Below are 21,406 nucleotides of genomic sequence, written 5' to 3'. Positions count from 1 at the left end.
AATGGCCTAGGTATAATTGCCTTTTGCACCTTTGCTGAACTCCTACCCTATATGGTAGGCTGATTTTTTTCTTATACATCGTGCACTACAGATATGTGTTGTAGTCTTATGAGAGGGTGATGACAACTAAGATCTCATGTTTCTCATGCAATTTAGGACTGGAAGTAGAAGACGATCTATAGAGAGGGAGTAGACATAAATCTTTTTTCTCCTTTGTGTTTTGTATGTTTATGTGGTTTAGGCTGGAAGACAGAACAAAGAGAGCAACAGAAAGAGAAAGAGAGAGAGAACGTTCTAGGCCATAATCTCATGGTCTCCAATGTGCAATTGCAAACACTTCCATTTACTATTCCATCCTTCCGTTATTCCGTTTGGCATTGTCAATGTTTTCCATCCAAGGACTGCAATTAACATATCTGGAGTTAAACAAGTTGAATTTATTGCTTATTGCAACAGAGAGAACACACCCTGGAAACCAACGGTTGTCTGAAGACAAAGTTGTTAGAATGGCATAGGATTTGGGGTGGGGTTGTGTTAGCTGACTTGAGGGAGGTTTCAAGGAAGTGAAAAATTGCCGTAGACTAAATGCTGTCAGGAAGTGAGGGTAGTTCTATGATTAAATATCTTTGTAAACCTTATCTAGAAGGATGAAAGAATGAAGTAAAGCTAAAGTCGTAGTTGGTAAATACAAAACAAAACAATTGGTCATTCGTAACTATCAGGAGAGAAAGAAGTTCGTGTTTTTGTGGTTTGTGCAGTAGCCTTGCTTCTGTCTGTGTTTAGACAAGATTATAAAGTAGTCATGATTTTTCCCCACCTTCATTTCATTATAGTCACAGAATGGCCTTGTCTGATGTTGGTGTTCTGTGTTATTGTTGATGGTCAACAGAAGAACACTAAAGCCCAGCCCTCAGTGCCAGCCAGATTCTTACAACGCCAAGGTCTCACTGATGGTACTAGGCCGTGTCCTAGCTGTTGGGGCCTATTTTTCTTAGAATTAATTGTTTAACATGAGCAACAAATAAATAAAATAAAATAAAATAAAATAAAGTAAGGGACACACCTGTCTTGCAGACAGAGAAGAGTGTAGGTTTTGGAGTCAGTCTTGGTTTTCTGTTTTCCTTCAGCTAACCAGCAGCTGGATATGACCTCGGTAGTTTCTTTTACTCTCTGAGCCTCATTTTCTCCTTATTTAAGGTGAGAATGATAAGTTATAGTGAAGATTAAATGATGCTACGCATAGAAAGCTCCCAGTATTTGTTATAAGTAATACCTCAATAAAATTATTATTTTATTATTATGACAACATGTTCCTCCCCAGACTTAAAAGTTGTGAGTAGTGGGGCTGGGTGCTTAGAATTTTCGTTGAGTTACACAATATCAGACGCAAGAAAACAAATTCAAGTTCTGTGATTTCTCCTTCTCTTTCCTGTTTCACAGTGTGTGGCCCTTGAAAGGGGCCAACCTATTTTCAGACCTAGAAATGGAAAGTTGTATACTCACAAAACAACTAGAATCTCATTTAAATATAGGTAAAATTAGTTGAAATTAGTTAAAGGGACTTTTTGTGATTTGAGTAGTAAATTCCATGGACAGGTATTAATTCTTTTCATCATAGGTAAATAATGTTTGTTACAAAGGAGACTTGGGAAAAGCTTTCTGAAGGTTCCCCCACAAACATGGCACGACTTCATTCTATTCACAACCTGTAACCTGCTAGCTTGTTAGATGAATGTGTTTAAATGTGTGCCAAATTACAGAGTGGGTTGCTCTGGTAATCTTTTGTTCTTAATCTATTTTTTGCTTCTATATGGACAATAGGCCTCCCCAAGCCTTTTAGTTAATCCTGTTGCATGCCTAACCAACGACTGCCCAGAGCCCTGCTACTCAAAGTATGGTCCCTGGACCAGCACTGGCTCAGTGAAATACTTTCAACTGATCTATGATGAGATGAATGTTAAAATTGAGATTAAACTCCTAGAAACTGGTAAAAAGAGATCATTGCAACATCTAAGCACGTGGTTAGTGGGCTTGTATTTTATGTCTTATTTATTTGTTATTTTTTTTTTTTTTAATTTTAGATTTGGGGGTACAAGTGCAGGTTGTTACGTGGGTATATTGCATGGTGCTGAGATTTGGGCTTCAACTGAACCCATTACCCAAATAGTGAACATGGTACCTGATAGGTAGTTTTTAAATTCTTGCCCCATGCCCTCTCCCCTTTTGAAGTTCCCAGTGTCTGTTGTTCCCATCTGTATGACCATGTTTACCCAGTGATTAGCTCCCACTTATAAGTGAGAATATGCTGTATTTGGTTTTCTGTTTTTGTGTTAATTCGCTTAGGATAATAGTCTCCAGCTGCATCTATGTTGCTGCAAACAATGTTATTTCATTCTTTTTTATTGCTACATAATATTCTGTAATGTATATATGCCACATTTTCTTTATCCAACCCATCATTGATGGGCACCTAGGTTGATTCCATGTCTTTGCTATTGTAAATGATACTACAATAAATACACGAGTGCAGGCATATTTTTTGGTCAGTGGTCCTCAACCTTTTTGGCACCAGGGACTGTTTTCATGAAAGACAATTTTTCTATGGACTGTAACGTTGGGGGATGGTTTCAGGATGATTCGAGCACATTAAATTTATCATGTACTTTATTTCTATTATTATTGTAATATATAGTGAAATAATTATACAACTCATCATAATGTGCAATCAGTGGGAGCCCTGAGCTTGTTTTCCTGCAACTAGATGGACCCATCTGGGGGTGATGTGAGACAGTGACCATCAAGCATTAGATTCTCATTAGGAGTGTGCAACCTAGGTCCCTTGCATGTGCAGTTCACAATAGGGTTCGAACTCCTAGGAGAATCTAATGCTGCCACTGATCTGACAGGAGGCAGAGCTCAGGCAGTAATGCAAGTGATAGGAGCAGCTGTAAATACAGATGAAGCTTCACTTGCCTGCCAGCCACTCACCTTCTGCTGTGTGATCCAGTTCCTAACAGGCCACAGACCTGGTATTGGTCCATGGCCCTGGGGATTGGGGACGCCTGTTTTTGGTTGAATGATTTATTTTCCTTTGGGTATAGACCCAGTGATGGGATTGCTGGGTCGAATAGTAATTCTACTTTTAGTTCTTTGAGAAACCTCCAAACTGCCTTCCACAGAAGGTGAACTAATTTACAGTTCCACCAACAATGTACAAGCATCCCCCCCTTTTTTCTTCTGCAGCCTTGCCAAAATCTATTTTTTTAGTAATTTATTTTCATCATATTTTATAAAAGTATCAACTTGCAATAGATCAGAAAATAAAATGTTCATCCCCAAAGATAGTTTGAGAAGAACTGTTGGACACCAATGGAAAGTTTAAAATGAAGTAAGAGAAGTAGAGTCTTTCACACAGGGTTTGAGAATGAGATATAGGAGAAATGCCTGGGGCAGGTGGGTAGACTGTACATGTGACACAGAGTATGTAAGAAATTTCTCTCTAAATGAGTGAAATCTATCTTAAAGGAAGCACTGGATGACAAATCTAGGACATCTGATTTATTTTAATCCAGTCCTATATGATGGTATAGGATTACATAACTCTATTCAGCTGTCTATTTCAGAGTCCACTCTTAGAAAATGTGTCTAAAAGGATCTAACCTACATTCTTCCTATTCCAGTTTTCAGGCCTTTCCTATTATCTTACAAAAACCAAACCAGAGTTGGGTCTTCGATAATCTTTTTTGCTTCATGGATATGATGTAAAAGTGAGCTTCTGTGCCCTGGCTAAAATTTGTGTTAGACTAAATATGTCCAGGGCAAAGACATATAATCACCTAAGGGAGCTTTGATGCATTTTTGATCCAAATGCATGTGGTAGAAATTGCTCGGGGAAATAAATCACATATATCAGAAAAGAGGTTTACATAAAATCAGTAAAGAAATCACATGCAATATCAGAAAAGAGGCTGTTTGGTTTTGATAGATTGATTATATTTTTTGTTTACTAATTTGATCTGCAGAATCACACAGAGCTGACTATTCAAATGGATGTAAACCTGACTGGTAAATTCACGACAAAGATGCTTAGATTTCACATCTCTGCTCAATATTTAACTACACAGCTCCATGTAGAATTGATTGCCTGTAGGAGGAAAAGTCTATGCATTCTGAGGGATTCATGACACTGGGGCTTCCTTAGGAGGGACTAGAGATTGCTTTTTAGAGGTGAGAAGAATACCTCGATTTTTGATTTTAGCAACTTTTGACTTTATACATATATACATATATATAAACTTGGAAAATACAGGAAAATATGTAAGTAAATAGAAACTATCACATTTTTCCTTTATAAAAAAACTGTTTTTGTTTTTTTTTATTTTTTATTATTTATTTTTTTGTTTTGAGTTGGAGTTTCACTCTTGTTGCCCAGGCTGGAGTGCAATGGTGCAATCTCAGTTCACTGCAACCTTTGCCTCCCAGGTTCAAACAATTCTCCTGCTTCAGCCTCCCCAGTAGCTGGGATCACAGGCATGTGCCATCACGCCTGGCTAATTTTTTGTATTTTTGGTAGAGACAGGGTTTCTCCATGTTGGTCAGGCTGGGCTCGAACTCCCGACCTCAGGCGATCCACCTGCCTCAGTCTCCCAAAGTGCTGGGATTACAGGCATGAGCCACGGCACCTGGCCAAAAACTACTATTTCTGGATAAGAACATTTCTGTTCAGTCCCTTCCCATACTTACATAAGAATATAGTTAGGGCCAGGTGCGGTGGCTCACGCCTGTAATCCCAGCACTTTGGGAAGCTGAGGTTAGGGAATACTGAACCTTTGCTCCTGGGGGAAATACAGAGTTAGTTCCTGGGAGCCTCTGTCACAACATTTTCTCAACCAGTCAATACATAATCTTGTTTTATGTGTGTTTCTGTTTAAGGATGTCTTCTTTAGTATAATGTTGTTGATTCATTAACATTGGACTTTTGGCCAACAGCACCCTGACTCATGCCTGAATGAAACTTATCTAACACACGTATTTTCTCCAAAAGACACATCACAGCCTTCTTGCTCTTGGGAATGCTAGACAACAGTTCAGCATGATGTTTGGGGGCCACTTTAAACAGTGAAATCACGAACAAACTTACGAAAATTTAAAGAAAACGTTATTTACAGTATGAGAGCTAAAGCAATAAGGGAGAGCATTACCCTGTTTGACCTCAGCAGGAAATGTGGACAGGGCCACTCAAGGTCTTTACTGCTCTGTACAGGTCCTGAAATGACTGATAACGCCCCTTTAAATATTGATTTGAGAGTTATAAGTAAGTTCTAGCAAGGAAGCAAATTCTCAAATATCAAATCTACAAATTACGAGGATCAATTGCATATACATGGCTTTTCACAGTCCTTTATTTTTAACTTTACATTATACCTGTAAACTTTCACTATTTATTAATAGTTTATTCCAATATTGTTGTAATGATTGATGGTATAGTTTGCTAAATACTCTATTATCTTACCGTAAAAAGGTGGTTATAAAAAAGTGCAAAGTAGCAGGTAAACCATGTTATTGGGTATATCTTGGAATTTTGGGAATTCCTAAACCCTTCCTCCCTAAGAAGGAAATTACATAGATGGAAGCTAAAATCCATCTATGACAAATAATTGAAATATTGTAACCATCCCGGATTGTCCAGGGTTGGGAATTTGGAATGCCCCATTTTCCACATAGAGGATGCTGATTTCCAATTTGTCTCTCTTTCTTTGTTGATGTCATTGTTTTTAATTAATAGAGTGAAGTATTATAGACAATTGAGTGATGTGTCTATTGCTGTTTCTAACCAACTCCTTGTAGTGTTCACTATTGAGAGAGATCTCTCACTGATTTCATCTCCCTAGGTGTCGGATTAAATGATGGGCAGTGGCATTCTGTCTCTTTATCTGCTAAAAAGAATCACTTGAGTGTGGCGGTGGACGGCCAGATGGCTTCTGCTGCTTCTGCGCTGGGGCCTGAGCAGATTTATTCAGGTGGCACCTATTATTTTGGAGGTAAGAATAGGTGCCAGGCTCTATGAGCAACTGAACCATGTTTGCATTAGTACCCCCGTGTCTTGGCGAAGTCGTCATGTTTTAACCAATATGAATACTAAGTAATAATTTTTCACTGTCTTTGATCAGGGACGTTTTGGGTGGATCAAGTCGAAAAATTCTGACCTGAAATGCATTTCTGCAAGGTGGACTTACTTCTGTTTACAGTTTCTATAATGAGATTGATTTTAAGTACGCCGTCCTCTTCAGTTCTTACCTTCAAACCTTGTTATATTTTCCTAATGTTAAATGATCCTTATATGTCTTCTTCTGATTTTATGGGCTGATTTAATTGCAGTATTTTCTTGATTATGCCTCTTAGCTCCTTCAGAGCATCCTTATTGCTTCCCTACTGTCCAGTACAGAAGGACAATATTACGCCAAAGGACAAATAATTTAACTTAGTCAGCCCCAGCAACCTCTTCTCCTTGTTAAGCGCAATGCACGGATACATTTGATGAAATCAGGGCATCAGCCTTCGACACCAGCTCATCTCCCTTAGAGAAAAAAGCAAATGAAGCATCCACCTGCCCAGTGGTTGTTTGTTTGAACTAAAAGCTTGGAAAAGAAAACCTAAAAAATGGAAATGAATTTTTTATCACTGGCAAATTAAAACAAATGTTCTTTTCCATTAGAAATGCAATGTTTTAAAACTGCCAGCAGTAAGACTCACTTCTAATCATGTTGAGGTGTTGCTTATATTAGTGTTGTTTTGTTGTTGTTATGTTACATTTTAATAATTGCTTGTATCTGGAATCATTTTTGAATTTGATAGAGGTAGCTGAGTCTTTATTATTCACTAATAAAATACAAATTATTTTCTAAGTATTGACGGTGAGCACACAGTCCATGAATCAATTTATAGGATTCTAAAAGCAAAAGAACAAAGAAACAAAAAACTGCTACATAATCCATTACTGTGAAAGGCTGCTTAGGGCCAACAATCTGAAAATATGTATATAATTGTTTCCTTTACTGAGATGTTTAAACCGGGCTGCTTATAAAACCTTTTGGAATATATGATTGATTTTATGGCAATCCATAGTAACACATTCTTTTAATAAATAGTAAGATATATAGAACAACTTAACCAAGAGCTTTCACTTCAAAGGAAAAGATTTAGAAGCACTAAAAGAGATAAGGGAAAAATAGGCCTATTGTTAACTGATGCAAAATAAAAGACTGGATAAAACTGTTTGTAAATCATGAAAATAGAATCATCATTCTTCACATATTTTATGTCCTTCATGTTCAGGTTTAACAATGCCTAGCTAGTTGATATAAATTTTTACTCTAGTGATTGCTTTTATTCATACTGTAATGTTATTTTGTAGTAAAATATACCACACATGTACTCTGTAATTTTGCTTGTTTTTATTATGATACATATGATATACATCATCTTTTTAAAAAATATTTTTGAATAGTTTTAGGTTTACAGAAATGTTGCAAAAATATAGAGTTCCTGCACGCTCCACATCTAGTTTCCTCTATTGTTCACACCTTACATAATATATACATTTTAAAGATTACTAATGATTTTTCTGAAGTATACACTTACCCATGTGTCCCTCTGCTAAAGAAAGATGATCAATGCATGTCTGTCCCTTGTATCATATCTTTTGATCTCCCATGTAAATGCTCTCCTGAATCTGGGTTTTATTCTTGCTTCATGTTTGTTATAATTTTACATCTATTAAGGTGTTTCTAAATAATATATTGTAAGAGTTCCACAATAAAATTCCAACCTCAGGGCTTTCTTAAAAAATTACGAATCTCAAGTTTACTTAGGTGTCTCTGTTTATTCAATCATTTTTTCAGTGGATGTTCTTTCACATCAGAATATGCTTGACCTTGGCATGAGATTCTATTGGTCGTTAAATACAAGCCCTGCAAAATCCAGGTCACCCTAACAGTTCCAGGGCTGGAAGCAAGGAGCCGGATGACAGTAGAAGGCCTGCTGCCAAACTCTGCCCTACACTTCCCAGCCTTATGCTTCCAGAACCAGGTTAAGGAGATCCATCTTCCAGGAAGCCCACTTAGGGGTTTTGGGCTGGAAATTCTGGATCTTGGGAGTGAACTAGAGGGGAAAATGTTCTAAGTGGACACATCATCTTTTCCTGTGAGGCCTTTTGGTACCATGGGAAAGAGCATGGCTGGAGGAGGGCTAAAGTAGGGTCCCTAAAATGCAAGACTGCCACAGGGACCTGGCTGGTACAGGCAGTGGGGTGATCAACTCTTGCCAACTTTAGCTGAAAGATCTTCATCCTGGGAACAACCTCCTTCCCCCAGTCCTGGGTGAACTGTGACAGTCGCTCACCCTGGAAATTTCTGTGTAGATGAGGCTGCTCTCTATCACTAGGATCTGTGTTGTCTAGGTGGAAAGTGTTTTTTAGATAATTCTTCAGCCAGTTTATGTTCAAGTAAAAAGTTATTCCGTGTTGTGAGACACATCTCATCAGTTCTCCTTCTCTCTAAATTTAACCGCAAGTTTCCGGTTATTTTATCTGGGTTGTTCCAACAGCCCGGGTTATAGCTCCACTCTTTACCAGTCTTGACAGTGGCTGTCATATTGGGAGAGTGGGCTGCTCCTGAACTAGCAGCACTGTATATATGCCACACCAGACTTCTGTTATCCATCCATCACTTTTTACTCTGTACTTTTTTTTCCACCCTCAAACAGGTGCTTTTCACAAAGTCGGACTCCATTGTGGTGGTATGTTCTGCTCAGCTTTTATCATTTATAAGTTATACATTTTAAATTTAGATTCTCTAGATTGAGAATGGTTGAGTGTCTAATTTCTGTACGTTCCCATATGGGATCTTTTGTAACGCCTAACACACCATGCAGCACAATCTGGGGATACTGTGTGCAAAATTCTCACATCCTCCTCCCTTGTGTAAAGCAAACATTCTCCATCCAATGAACTGACTACAGCACTGTGAAGTCTAACCTGACATCTCTCTTCTGCTGCAGTGACATATAGTGATAATTTATCTGTTATCCTCAGAGGTGCTTAACATGCTGACTGCCTCCAGTAATGGATCCATCCATTAATTCAGCATTAAGTATTCTTCAGAAATCTTCCTATTTTAGGACTTTCATCTCAAATTGGGCTCAGTGCTGAACTTCTCTCTGGTATTGCATTGTATTAACTTGTTGCTGCCTCTTATCATAGACTAATGAGGCTAACCTGGGTTGAACCCCTCTTTGTTCATAGAATCTCTTGCTTATTGAACATCGTAGCTAGGAATATGAATTGCCTCATGATAGGATAGTATGCTTTCTGTAAAATTCCATGATCTTTCCTTGTGACTCTGGGTTTGCTTAGCTTTGTTCCCTACAGGCATATTGCACAATTTATTTTATTCTGAATTACTTTGAGATGTGTCAGGAAACGCCACCTGGAGAAAAGAAGATTAGCAGAGTTATTTATATTCCTGGCATATTATAGTTGCTTCAAAATATTATTGAACTATTATCCTTTCAGTTCTTACCCGAACATTCTTAATTGGCTAATAAGTCATTCAGAATACATACTGAGATTATGGTAACCATATCTTATACTACAGAAGAAATTTAAGCACTGGAAATGTGTGTAGTACCATGTACAATAAATTAACACTCAAAAAACTTTGATGAATTTTTCTTGATATATTAAATTTGAAACTTCAAAGTCTCCATTAGGTTAAAATAAAATGTTCCAATGTGTCTGATAATAGTTTTAAATTTGAATGCTGTCCTTTATTTGCCATGTAAATGTATTTTGTCAGCAAAACAAAGCATTAAGGAAAAATATTATCAGTCAAACAATTTAATTATAGTGGAAATTCACAAGTAGAAAACTAGTGTGGATTATACAGGAATTAAGAAGTTGCTGACTCACTTCTTATTCTTTGAAATTGTGATAGTGGTTGATGACTATCATGGCAAATAAAGATTAATTAAAAAAATAATAACCACCCATCTAGTCTCTGTTCCATGGGTTCAATTGCTTTGATTTTTAGGTCCCACAAATAAATGAGAACACATAAGGTTTGTCTTTCTGTGCCTGGCTTATTTCACTTAACATAATGATCTCCAGTTCCATCCATGTTGTTGTGAGAGGCTGGGAAGGGTGGTGGAGTTTGGAGAGAAGTAGGGGATTGTTAATGGGTACAAAATACAGTTAGAATGAATAAGACCTACTATTTGATAGCACAAGAGGGTAACTATAGTCATTCATAATTGTACATTTTAAAATAACTAAAATAGTTTAATTGGATTGTTTGTAAAACGAGGGATAAATGCTTGAGAAGATGAATACCCCATTCTCTATGATGTGATTATTTCACATTGCATGCCTGTTTCAAAATATTTCATGTACCTACATATACACCTACCATGTATCCATACAAGTTAAAAATTGAAAAAATGTAATATATGTATTCGTACTCGTTAAACTTATTTATTCCACTTGGATAGAGAAACATTTAGAATGTCATTAGACCGGAGACAATAATGGTTAATATTATATGTATTATTTAAATAATTATAAACAAGCCTTATATAAATGTTAGAAAAAAATCAATATAGATGAAACATTCTTTTATGAGGCAAAGAATAAAATCAACCTGTGAAATCTTTTTGGTATTAAGCCATGGCGACTTACTAAAATCTTTGTGTATGTGGTTCCTTTATGTATAGGAAAATACAATAATTAATTAGATAAACAGTTGGTAATTTTATTCCAAGCCAAGAGAACCCATTTTCCAAATAGTTAGCTTTATAAATACAAAGGCTTTTCACCATTATTAATGTGTCTTTTCTCATACATGGTACATGTTTTCATCTTTTATGTTCTTAATTTTGCAATTCAAAATACTAAGTTCCTGTCTGTAAGTTATATATAGTTTAATATTGCTGGCTGGCATGTTTAGGATTCTGGAGCTAATGTTTATATTTTTCAAATCTAGATCAAGCTAATATCCTTGCACATTATTATAATACTAGTGACTTCCTGGGAATGCTATGTAAATAAAAAATTCTTTGTATGAATTTCAGTTTGTAATTTAGATCAAACTAATAATGACTGCAGTCATTATTCCCTCCTTTAATACAGAAAATAATCATATGCCTCTTTCTTTTATTTTTTAAATGAAGTTGTCTATGATGCTGAATTCTGATTCATTATGATGCATACTGGTTTTATTTTGTTTTTATCAGGTTGTCCTGACAAAAGCTTTGGGTCCAAATGTAAAAGTCCACTTGGTGGATTTCAGGGATGTATGAGGCTCATTTCTATCAGCGGCAAAGTGGTAGATCTGATTGCAGTTCAGCAGGGGGCCCTTGGGAACTTCAGTGACCTTCAGATAGACTCATGTGGCATCTCAGACAGGTAAGGGCAATCTCACTTCATTTCGACCTACTTTCAAACTTTGGCATCAGATTAAAATTTATGTATAAGATGAACAGTTGTTCTTTCCTCTTCCCCATTCTTATCTGTTCCACAGGAAATGGATTATATTTACATTAGAAATAAGAAAAAATGCACCCTTTGTTTAAATGTCATATTTTAAATGACAAAACTTGGAAGAGTTGGCCATGTTATTTATGGCCACGTATGTACACACGCTACCAGTTCGCCAAAGATAATGTTGATGCTGCTATAATTTTAGACAAGTATAGATGTATTAAAAATATGTCATTAAACTCAATATATTAAGGCACTTGAACAGTAAAATTGATCATCAGGTACCAATAAATTTGAGACTATGTAGTTAGTTATCAAACTGGCATTTGCTACCCTGACAACGGAATATTTTCCAAGGCAGGGGAATTCAACTGGTTGCACTTCTCCTAATGTGCCTCTTTAACAAGCGATTACCATCTTCTCTGGAGGGAAAATGAAAATGAACTTCTCTAGAGAAGCTTGGGGTTGTGGTATTGATCAAGGTATAAGGATGATCAGAGTTTCAACAAGAGCATCAGTACAGGACATGACAAGGCAGGACTTGAGAGTAAATTTTGGAGGACAAATAACCTTAAAAATAATATATATTTTTGGCTGGGCGCAGTGGCTCATGCCTGTAATCCCAGCACTTTGGGAGGCCAAGGCGGGTGCATCACCTGAGGTCAGGAGTTCGAGACGAGCCTGGCCAACCTGGTGAAACCCCATCTCTACTAAAAATACAAAAATTAGCTGGGCATGGTGGCGGATGCCTGTAATCCCAGCTACTCGGGAGGCTGAGGCAGGAGAATCACTTGAATCAGGGAGGCGGAGGTTGCAGTGAGCTGAGATCATGCACCAGGCACTCCAGCCTGGGTGATGGAGCGAGACTCTGTCTCAAAATAAATAAATAAATAAATAAATAAATAAATAATATTTTTTGAGACAAGGTCTGGCTCTGTTGCCCAGGCTAGAGTGCAGTGGTGCGGTCTTAGCTCACTGCACCCTCCACCTCCTTAGCTCAAGCCATCCTCCTATCTCAGCCTCCTGAGTCACTGGGACTGCAGGCACACAACACCAGGCCTAGCTAACTTTTGTATTTTTTTGTAGAGACAGGGTTTTGCCATGTTCAGGCTGTATGCCCACTTCAGCCTCCCAAAGTGCTGGAATTACAGGCATGAGTCGCTGTGTCCAGCCAAAAATAATAATTAATAGTAATAATTGAAACCTGTGGTTAGGCACGAGCAACTATAGCTAAGTCATCTTCCAGTCATGCTTTAGTATCAAGGCTGTTAATTTTAATTATCGAGTTTAATGGAATGCCATAACCATTACAGATTAAACAATTTTTAAAACTGTGTGACCAAATTAGCCTCTACCCTGTAGTAATGTTCAATATGTATTTTGAATAAATACATAAATTATGAGCATCAAAAGTAACTTTTTACTTTTATGAGACATTTTGTCAACAAAAAGACTCTTCTATTTGTATCCAACAGGCCACTTAGTAATATTTGTCAATCCTATTTTGAACACTAATAGCTACTTCATTATGTCTAGAAAACAGTAATGATAACTATATTCAGCAATAAGAGTAGAAGGACATAATTTCCTCCCCACAAATACTCATTTCTTTATTTAAAACAATTTGCAGAGAAAACCATTCTTTCTCTAATGAAAGATGATATGAAAAGAGATAATTTAGACATTAAACCTCACCTGGCTTGATATGGGGATTGAATGACTAATGGGTCCATTTGTCGTGAACTTGTCCGTAGTTACAACCTTAACAGCTCTGGAACCTAAAACCAGATTTGGGAGAGGGCACGCAGAGAGACTTCCTGGGCCTGGCTTCTCAACATGAGGGTTGCTCACAGAGGCAGGGACTCCCCAACCCCTGATGGGGAGCAGCCATCAGGGAAACTGTCAGGGAGAAGCTCAGTCATGCACACTCTGAATGGTAGTGCATGTTGATTATCTCAGATTGCAGAACATTCATTTGGTACAAGTATATCTACCCTTTGTCCTATGTGACCATGTTCTGGAGCTGCCATTTCACACAAGGACTCCCGGTTGCCTACTTTCTGAAGATACATACTTTCTGTAAAATAGAGGACCATCAGCACATTTGGAGAATACATCACTTTAGTGCCATACCTTAAATACTCTTTTCAGAAATAGTTAGCAAATTATGGATAGATCTTGACTATACATGTTTCTTTTTAAAAGATGCTTTAGGCTAACAGTAATCCTAACAATCTTAAAAATATAGCAAAAATCAAAGTAACATTTGCATACTTTTTAAATTTCCAAGTGTATCTCTAAACCTGCTGTCTTATACTCAGAAGAAGATACATGTTTAGTTTGGTCTTATATGCTCTACCTACTGACATGGTGTCCTGAGATGGATGGATCCCAAGAATTAAATGGAGGCTTTAAAACAAAAAATCTGTGTACCAGGCCTTATGCTAAGCACTTAACATGAATGAGCATTTAAATCAAGCCTCACAAAATCTCTTAGAACCTGTTCTTCATGGTGTTTGTTTCCTATAGATATGGAAACAGATGCACAGAGAGAATAAGTTGGCTAAAATGACATGGCTAAGAAAAGGCAGAGCCCAGCCTCTAGCCCCAGCACTCTGGATCCAGGGAAGTCTCCCTGAAATGTTTGCCTGCCATGCCATGCAGCCCCTCTGGGTACAAGTTAACATTTGGGGTGGTTAATATTTAATCCATGCATAATAAATGTATCATTTGATGGTTCAATAAAGTATAATTAAAAACAGGCAGTAACAGCCAGCCAGACACGGTGGCTCATACCTGTAATGCCAGCACTTTGGGAGGCCAAGACGGGTGGATCACCTGAAGTCAGGAGTTCAAGACCAGCCTGGCTAATATGGTGAAACCCCGTCTCTACTAATAATACAAAAAAAAAATTTATTCGGGTGTGGTGGCGCATACCTATAGTCCCAGCTCCTTGGGAGGCTGAGGCAGGAGAATCGCTTGAACCCAGGAGATGAAGGTTGCGGTGAGCCAAGATTGTGCCGTTGCACTCCAGCCTGGGCAACAAGAGTGAAACTCCGTCTCGAAAAAGAAAAATAAGCAAACAAAAAACCAGGAACTAACAATGAAAACATTAACAATCTGACAGGAACTTAAAACAATGCAGGTTTTTAAAAAAACTGTAATACTTTAAGTTGGCTCAAACCTACAGATAAAGGTGTAAATACAAATGCACACACGTGCTCACATTCATACCACATGGCTATTCACACACACTCTACACACATGCACCAGTGTGGCCTTTGCACATCGTTTCTCTCACGTGGACACATTCATGTGCTCATTCACATAGTCCAAAGCTCCTTACGCATTCACACACCATCCTCACACACGTTTACACAACTCCTCACATATTAATCCTTACTCGTGCACACTCACACACGTGCACACAACCATCCTTTTACACTTCTACATTCATAAGTCCTTCCCAGACTTCTTATATTCACATCTTCCTTACACAGAGTCACTCCCTACACAAACACACACACACATACACACACACACACACACACACACTCTTAGAAGCCCTCCCCTTGTCCTCTGTGGACATGCAGCGGGGTGGCCCTTAGTGCAGGGACTTCAGAGAGGGGTGGCTGAGGGGTGAGTACAGAACTGAAAAGGCAGCTGCTATCCAAGTCCCCACATCTGGGGCCAAAATGTGAGTGGGGCTGGGGCAAGAGTGATGGCTACTAAGACAACAATTCTTTCAAAGTTGCTTGGACGTAAAACACTTATTCAAGGAAATTGTTTAGTATATCATTTGGTATCAAAGCACACCAGGGCTGCAGAGACCCCTGACAGGAACTAAGAGGCTGTTGAGTGACAACGTCCGCCTTGTGACCTTAGCAAGCCCAGCACCCAACTTCTGGCTTCCTTGCCTCCAGCCTCTGCACTTCTATCACCTGTCCTTCCAATCCACCCCTACTACCCAGTCCTCGGGGTCTGGCCTCCAGCCTCCATGGCACCATCCTCCATCCAGGCCCATTGTTTTCCTCCTCCTTTCTGGTGGAGTTTCTACCTGCCTACCTTCCCTTCCCTCTTCTCCATGGAACCCCAAGCCTGCCCTTTGTTCCTTACGCTCACATACAGGGTGTATTCCGGTTGATTTGAAGATCGTGGTGTTATTCTGCCTCCTGTAATACTGAAGGCATGGCTCTTTTGGAGGCGAGGGCTACGGATATGAGGAGGTTGGTTCTTGTCAATATCAAAGTTTTGAGGAAGAATGTAAGATTTGAATTGTGATGGTCACCATTATCCTGGCGCTCATTGGCACTTAAGTTTATTTCCCTAAATGTGATAATGTTGTATAGAGTTTACTTCAGTATTAATTCCAGCAAATCTTTACATTTTATGAAAGTTTTTGAAATTTGCATTGTAATGGACAGGGAATCAGGAGAAATCAAAATCTTACTATCACTTTAGGTTTGCGTATGTTGATGTAAGCATTTGTTCAAGTTCACAAGCAATGGAAATGATGGCAGTGTCCAAGGAAAAGCTTTAGTGGCTAAAGAAAGTGGGTTAATCAATTGTCTTATCTTGTATTGGAGTGAGTAGGGAGGAGAAAAGTGTAAAATACAATGGTTTAGAACATTTGGTGAGAATGAGTACTATAGAACCTAAATTGCCATAGGTTACTAGTAGTAAACATTACGATAATATAATGACTTTAAATAAAATTCACCATTTAATCTTTCACATTTGAATTAAAAGTAGGAAAAATCTAGTCTAACAAGAATCAAGAAAAATTGACTCAGTTGGTCTTTTTGAAGCAGATCAAGCAGAAATATCATATGTATCACAACCATTTAAGAGTCATTCTTTTGGATTTTAGGCAAAGCCACTTACATTGAACTCCTTTTAAAACATGGTTTGAGGTTTGCTATAGAGTAGCCTTTGGTTTTCTGTTCCTGCATTAGTCTGCTAAGGATAGTGGCCTCCAGCTCCATCTATGTTGCTGCAGAGGATGTGATCTCATTCTTTTTTATGGCTGCATGGTATTCCATGGTGTATAGATACCACATTTTCTTTATTTGGTTTATCATCGATGGGCATTTTAGATTGATTCCGTCTCTTTGCTGTTGTGAATACTAATCAATGAATATGACATGTTCTTACTTAGAAGTGGGAGCTAAATGATGAGAAATAGACACAAAAAGGGGAACAATGCATACTGGGACCTATTGGAGGTTGGAGGGTGGGAGGATGGAGAGGATCAGGAAAAATAACGAATGAGTGCTAAGCTTTATACCTGGGTGATGAAAGAATCTGTACAACAAACCCTCATGACACAAGTTTACCTGGTAACAAACCTGCTCAGAAGTTACCCCTGAACTTAAAATAAGAGTTAAAAAAATAAAAAGACATAAATATACTCCATGGGTGGGTTGGGGGAAGCCTTTTCTGAATAATGTCCTTTCTGGTTTGATTACCAACTAGAATTGTTATTGTTTTAATATTTTAAAATCTCCCTGTTTTTACACATTGTCATTGATTTGAAATGCTTAAAATTAAATAAATCATGACACATTTTTTAATGAATTCCTGTGAATCTATAAAAATGCTAAATATGTATAAACTTAACGAAAATGAAGAGATGCCCATTATTAATTTTTGGTTTCTTAAAAAGCAGATTGTAAAGTAGCATTTCTGTATATTTATGGATATACACAAATATCTATATGTTTGTAGTGGTCGTTCGTACACAGTGAGATTGCCAGTGACATTTCTTTTTTATTTTTTCCTGGATTGTTTAATTTCTTTACAGTGAACATCTCTTTTTTTATAATCAGGAAAAATACAGAATATTGTTTTTAGTTAAAATTGGAAAAAATTCTATAAGCAAAATATAAAGTTTCCACCCTTTGTTTTAATAAAGGAGATGGCAGACCTGTAATCCCAGCACTTTGGGAGGCCAAGGCGGGTGGATCACGAGGTCAGGACATCGAGACCATCCTGGCTAACATGGTGAAAGCCCGTCTCTACTAAAAAATACAAAAGAATTAGCCAAGCGTGGTGGCAGGCACCTGTAGTTCCAGCTACTCGGGAGGCTGAGGCAGGAGAATGGCATGAACCTGGGAGGCAGAGCTTGTAGTGAGCCAAGATCGCGCCACTGCACTACAGCCTGGGCAACAGAGTGAGACTCCATCTCAAAAAAATAAAAATAAAGGAGACTGCAGAAACCCTGTTATGAATATATTCTTGGCAGGTTTTGTAATTTTTTTTTTTTAATCTGGGATGAATGAGGGCATTTAAAACCTTTGTCTCTTGGTATGTTTCATTCTGAATCCTAATAGGTATCGATAGTTTGATCAGGGCTATTTGATCAAGTTCCCAGGCTGTTTGTGCATGGTGCTCTACCTGTCTCAGTAACTTTTTACCGCACCTCTAAGCCAAAAGATAGACCTGACACTTTGATTTTAAAAGTGGCTTAGCTACGAATAACTTAATAAGTATTTATTTCCTTACAACTGGCTGACAGTGTCAGTGAGATGAGGCCATCTGTGTTTGCTTATTGGTGCTTAAAGAAGTTAGGCTCCTACCTCCCCAGAGATTGGGAGACAGAGGCTGTATCTTTCTTAATGCTTACATTTCAAAGGGGTGACTCCCAGGTCCTTGAAAGACATTCCTGGGTTGTGAAAGTGGCAAGTGGCCGGGAGAAGATTTACATCTGAAAGGCACAAAGAAAGAATTGATCACTGAAAGTTTTCTAAAGTAAATGCTCTAAGGTAAGGGAGGTTGAGGGCCTACAGTCCGCAAGAAACCTATCTGAACTGTGGTTAAGCAGAGGGGAATGTTAGTACCATTTTAGTCCTTATAATCAGGAAAAAAATCCAGAATATCTTTTTCAGTCAAAATTGGAAAAATTCTATAAGCAAAACAGGAAGTTCTCATCCTTAGTTTTAATAAAGGAGACGGTAGAAACCCCATCACAAATATGTTCTTTCAGGTTTTGTAGTTTATTTAGTCGTTAATCTGTAATGAATGAGGGTATTTAAAGTCTTGATCTCAGTGTATCTTTCATTCTAAATCCTAAAAGGCGTCAAAAATCTGATTAGGGCTATTTGAGTCAATAACAAAACTTTCCAAACTTTTTCATCTATGGTGCCCTATGTGTCTCAGTAATTTTCACTGTGCCCCTAAGCCAAAAGACATTCCTAACACTAGTAGTATATCCCTAACCTTAAAAAGTGGTTTAGGTCCAAAAAACTGAACAATGCCATAACAACTTAGGAGCCTTTTGAAAAAAGTAATATAAGTGATTTGGAAAAAATTATTTTTAATTAAACACAGTTACTTAGTATTTGGACATGTTTACCTGTTGAACACGGCACCTTTTCTCAAGACTTAAAATCAGATCAGACTCCAGAGCCAGGCATGGTGGCGCAAGCCTGTAATCCCAGCTACTCCAGAGGCTAAGGCAGGAGAATACAGGAGGCAGAACCCCTGCTTGAACCCAGGAGGGAGAGGTTGCAGTGAGCCGAGATTGTGCCACTGCACCCCAACCGGGGCAACAGAGTGAGAAGCTGTCTCAAAAAAAAAAAAAAAATGAGACTCCAGTAGCCTCATATTTTTGTTCAATATTGATTTCACATGGTACTTGCTTTTTAAAAAATCAGTTACTAAAACCCTGCTCCTCAAAGATAGGATGTGATTAAAGGGAATATATAATGATCTCATGTGGAAACTAAAATACCTCAAGCTAGTTAGTCGCACAGTGTTTGATAGATGTTGAGTATGACAGATATTTCTCTTGAAGGCTTCAATTATCCTGGGAGTCCCTGTGAGTTCTATTTTGCACCTTAGAGCACCCCAATACACTGCTTGAAATTTGTGAGCCTATACTGTGTATTCTCCCATATTCCCAGAAGTATACCTCAAGAGAAGAAAGATATTCCTCTGTCTTCCTTTTTTCTTTTCTTCTTTTATCTGTATTCCTTCTTTCAGTGTTCAATGTAGCAATTCAATGTGATAAAATGTTATTTCATCTATGCCGTTGATATTTCTGCCAACATATTGAATTCGTGTTATGTTACTTAGGGAAAATGAAGGGCTCTGATATAGTGAGACATGTTGAAAATTAAGCAGTCACAACTGCCTGAGAATTGGCTGATATCTGATGAATTTATTGATCTAAGGTTTAGTTCTGTGATTAAAGTGATTAACAACAGACTGAAGCATCATTAGTCATTACGTTATAGTTGACATCTGTCTTTCTCATGACCATGTATAAATGGTCAATACTTTAAGATATCTAAAAATGGAAACTGGTGATTGTATCTGCACCTTCTTTTAGGTGTTTGCCCAACTATTGTGAACATGGTGGGGAGTGTTCCCAGTCCTGGAGCGCCTTTCATTGTAACTGTACCAACACTGGTTACAGAGGAGCTACTTGCCATAACTGTAAGCGGAACACATCTGCTTTTTCTTGCCCCTGTGATGGTTTCTTTGTCCCATTTCCCTTTTCATTGCTGTGTGTATGTATATTAACAACTCAGCATCCAGTTGTTAATCCACATCTCATTTCATAAAGTAGTCAAGATAGCCTATAGAACTGCATAATATGAAACAGGTGAGAAGACAGTAGGCTACTTGGCAAAGGGAAAATACATATAGAAGATGAAAGGTAGCTAAGGATTGAAAACTAATAAAATACAGAACGTGAATTTTGTTATCTTGTTCTGTTACTTGAATTGGGCCAGCATTTTGACACTAAACTTTCTAGAAGGCGCAGTACAAGTGGAAACATGCTCAGTTACCAAGTTCTTACTATTCATACAATTAAACGAAGAGATTCTCAGAAACAGCCCTGGATGGACTGGGGTGGGGTGGTTTGTGGTATGAAGATTCAGATATCCAGTAGAGACTAGATGCCATAGTCTATTTGGATAGCTGTAACATAATGCCATAGCCTAGGTGACTTACAAACTGCAGAAATGTATTTCTCACCATTCTGGAGGCTGAGAAGTTCAAGATCAAGATGCCAGCAGATTAGGTGAGGGTGTGCTTCCTGGTTCATAGACTTCCATCTTCTCACTGTGTCCTTACATAGTGAAAGGGGTAAGAAATCTCTGGGAAATCTTTCACAAGGGCACTAAATCCCAATCATGAGGGCTTCACTCTCATGGCCTAATCATTTCACTAATGCCCCACCTCCAAATACCACCATACTGGGGACTAGGTTTCAACATATGCGTTTTGAGGAGACACAAACCTTCAGTCTATTGCACTAGATAATCCTTATATTATCTTGCAACCTTATTTAATGAGGGTGATAAGGAAAAGGGTGGTAGATAATGATTAAATTATGGTGGTAGATAAATAGTTAATTTTATTCAATACTTTCTAAATGTCAGGTACTGATCTAGTATTTTATATGTCCTAACTCATTTAATTCTGATGATCACCCTAGTAGGTAAATACTATTATACGCAGCTTACTTATAAAGAAATAGATATTAATCTACTTGTTCAAGGCTACTTAAAATAGTTGAGGCAGAGTGAGAATGTGAACATGTGACATCATCTTCTAGAGCCTGGGATAACAACCAATATCCCTTTCTTCTGTGTTACAAATCCTGAATTACTTTTTCTGATGAAATGGCTTGCATGTGTTGTAAGGCCCATTTTATTTCATCATCCAGTTGTTCTGGTGCACAAATGGGAAGACCAAAACGCCCATTTTCCCCCAATTTTTTCCGATTATTATTGACATTTCTGAGCAACTGAACTCCTGGTATTACCTCCTATATCCTTGATTTAAGGTATGGGTATTAAGTACAAAGTCATCGGTCTCACCACCCTTGGTCTATTACACTATACAATGCATTGTGCTCCT

At 38.0% G+C, this 21,406-nt stretch overlaps 1 protein-coding gene across 5 annotated transcripts in view; it reads left to right on the top strand.

The window, feature by feature from the left end:
• Positions 1-21,406, top strand: part of CNTNAP4 (contactin associated protein family member 4) — a 297,138-nt gene that overhangs the window by 178,925 nt on the left and 96,807 nt on the right. For all 5 annotated transcript variants that reach the window (XM_058440476.1, XM_032156379.2, XM_032156377.2 and 2 more), the window contains 3 exons: positions 5,892-6,041; positions 11,287-11,458; positions 19,866-19,972. In XM_058440476.1, the coding sequence (XP_058296459.1) occupies positions 5,892-6,041; positions 11,287-11,458; positions 19,866-19,972 (429 nt within the window). The remainder of the gene's footprint in view (positions 1-5,891; positions 6,042-11,286; positions 11,459-19,865; positions 19,973-21,406) is intronic.

The sequence above is a fragment of the Hylobates moloch genome, unplaced genomic scaffold (genome assembly GCF_009828535.3).
Source record: "Hylobates moloch isolate HMO894 unplaced genomic scaffold, HMol_V3 SCAFFOLD_6, whole genome shotgun sequence".
Taxonomy (NCBI): Eukaryota; Metazoa; Chordata; class Mammalia; order Primates; family Hylobatidae; genus Hylobates; species Hylobates moloch.
This window is presented reverse-complemented; position numbering and strand designations above follow the sequence as displayed.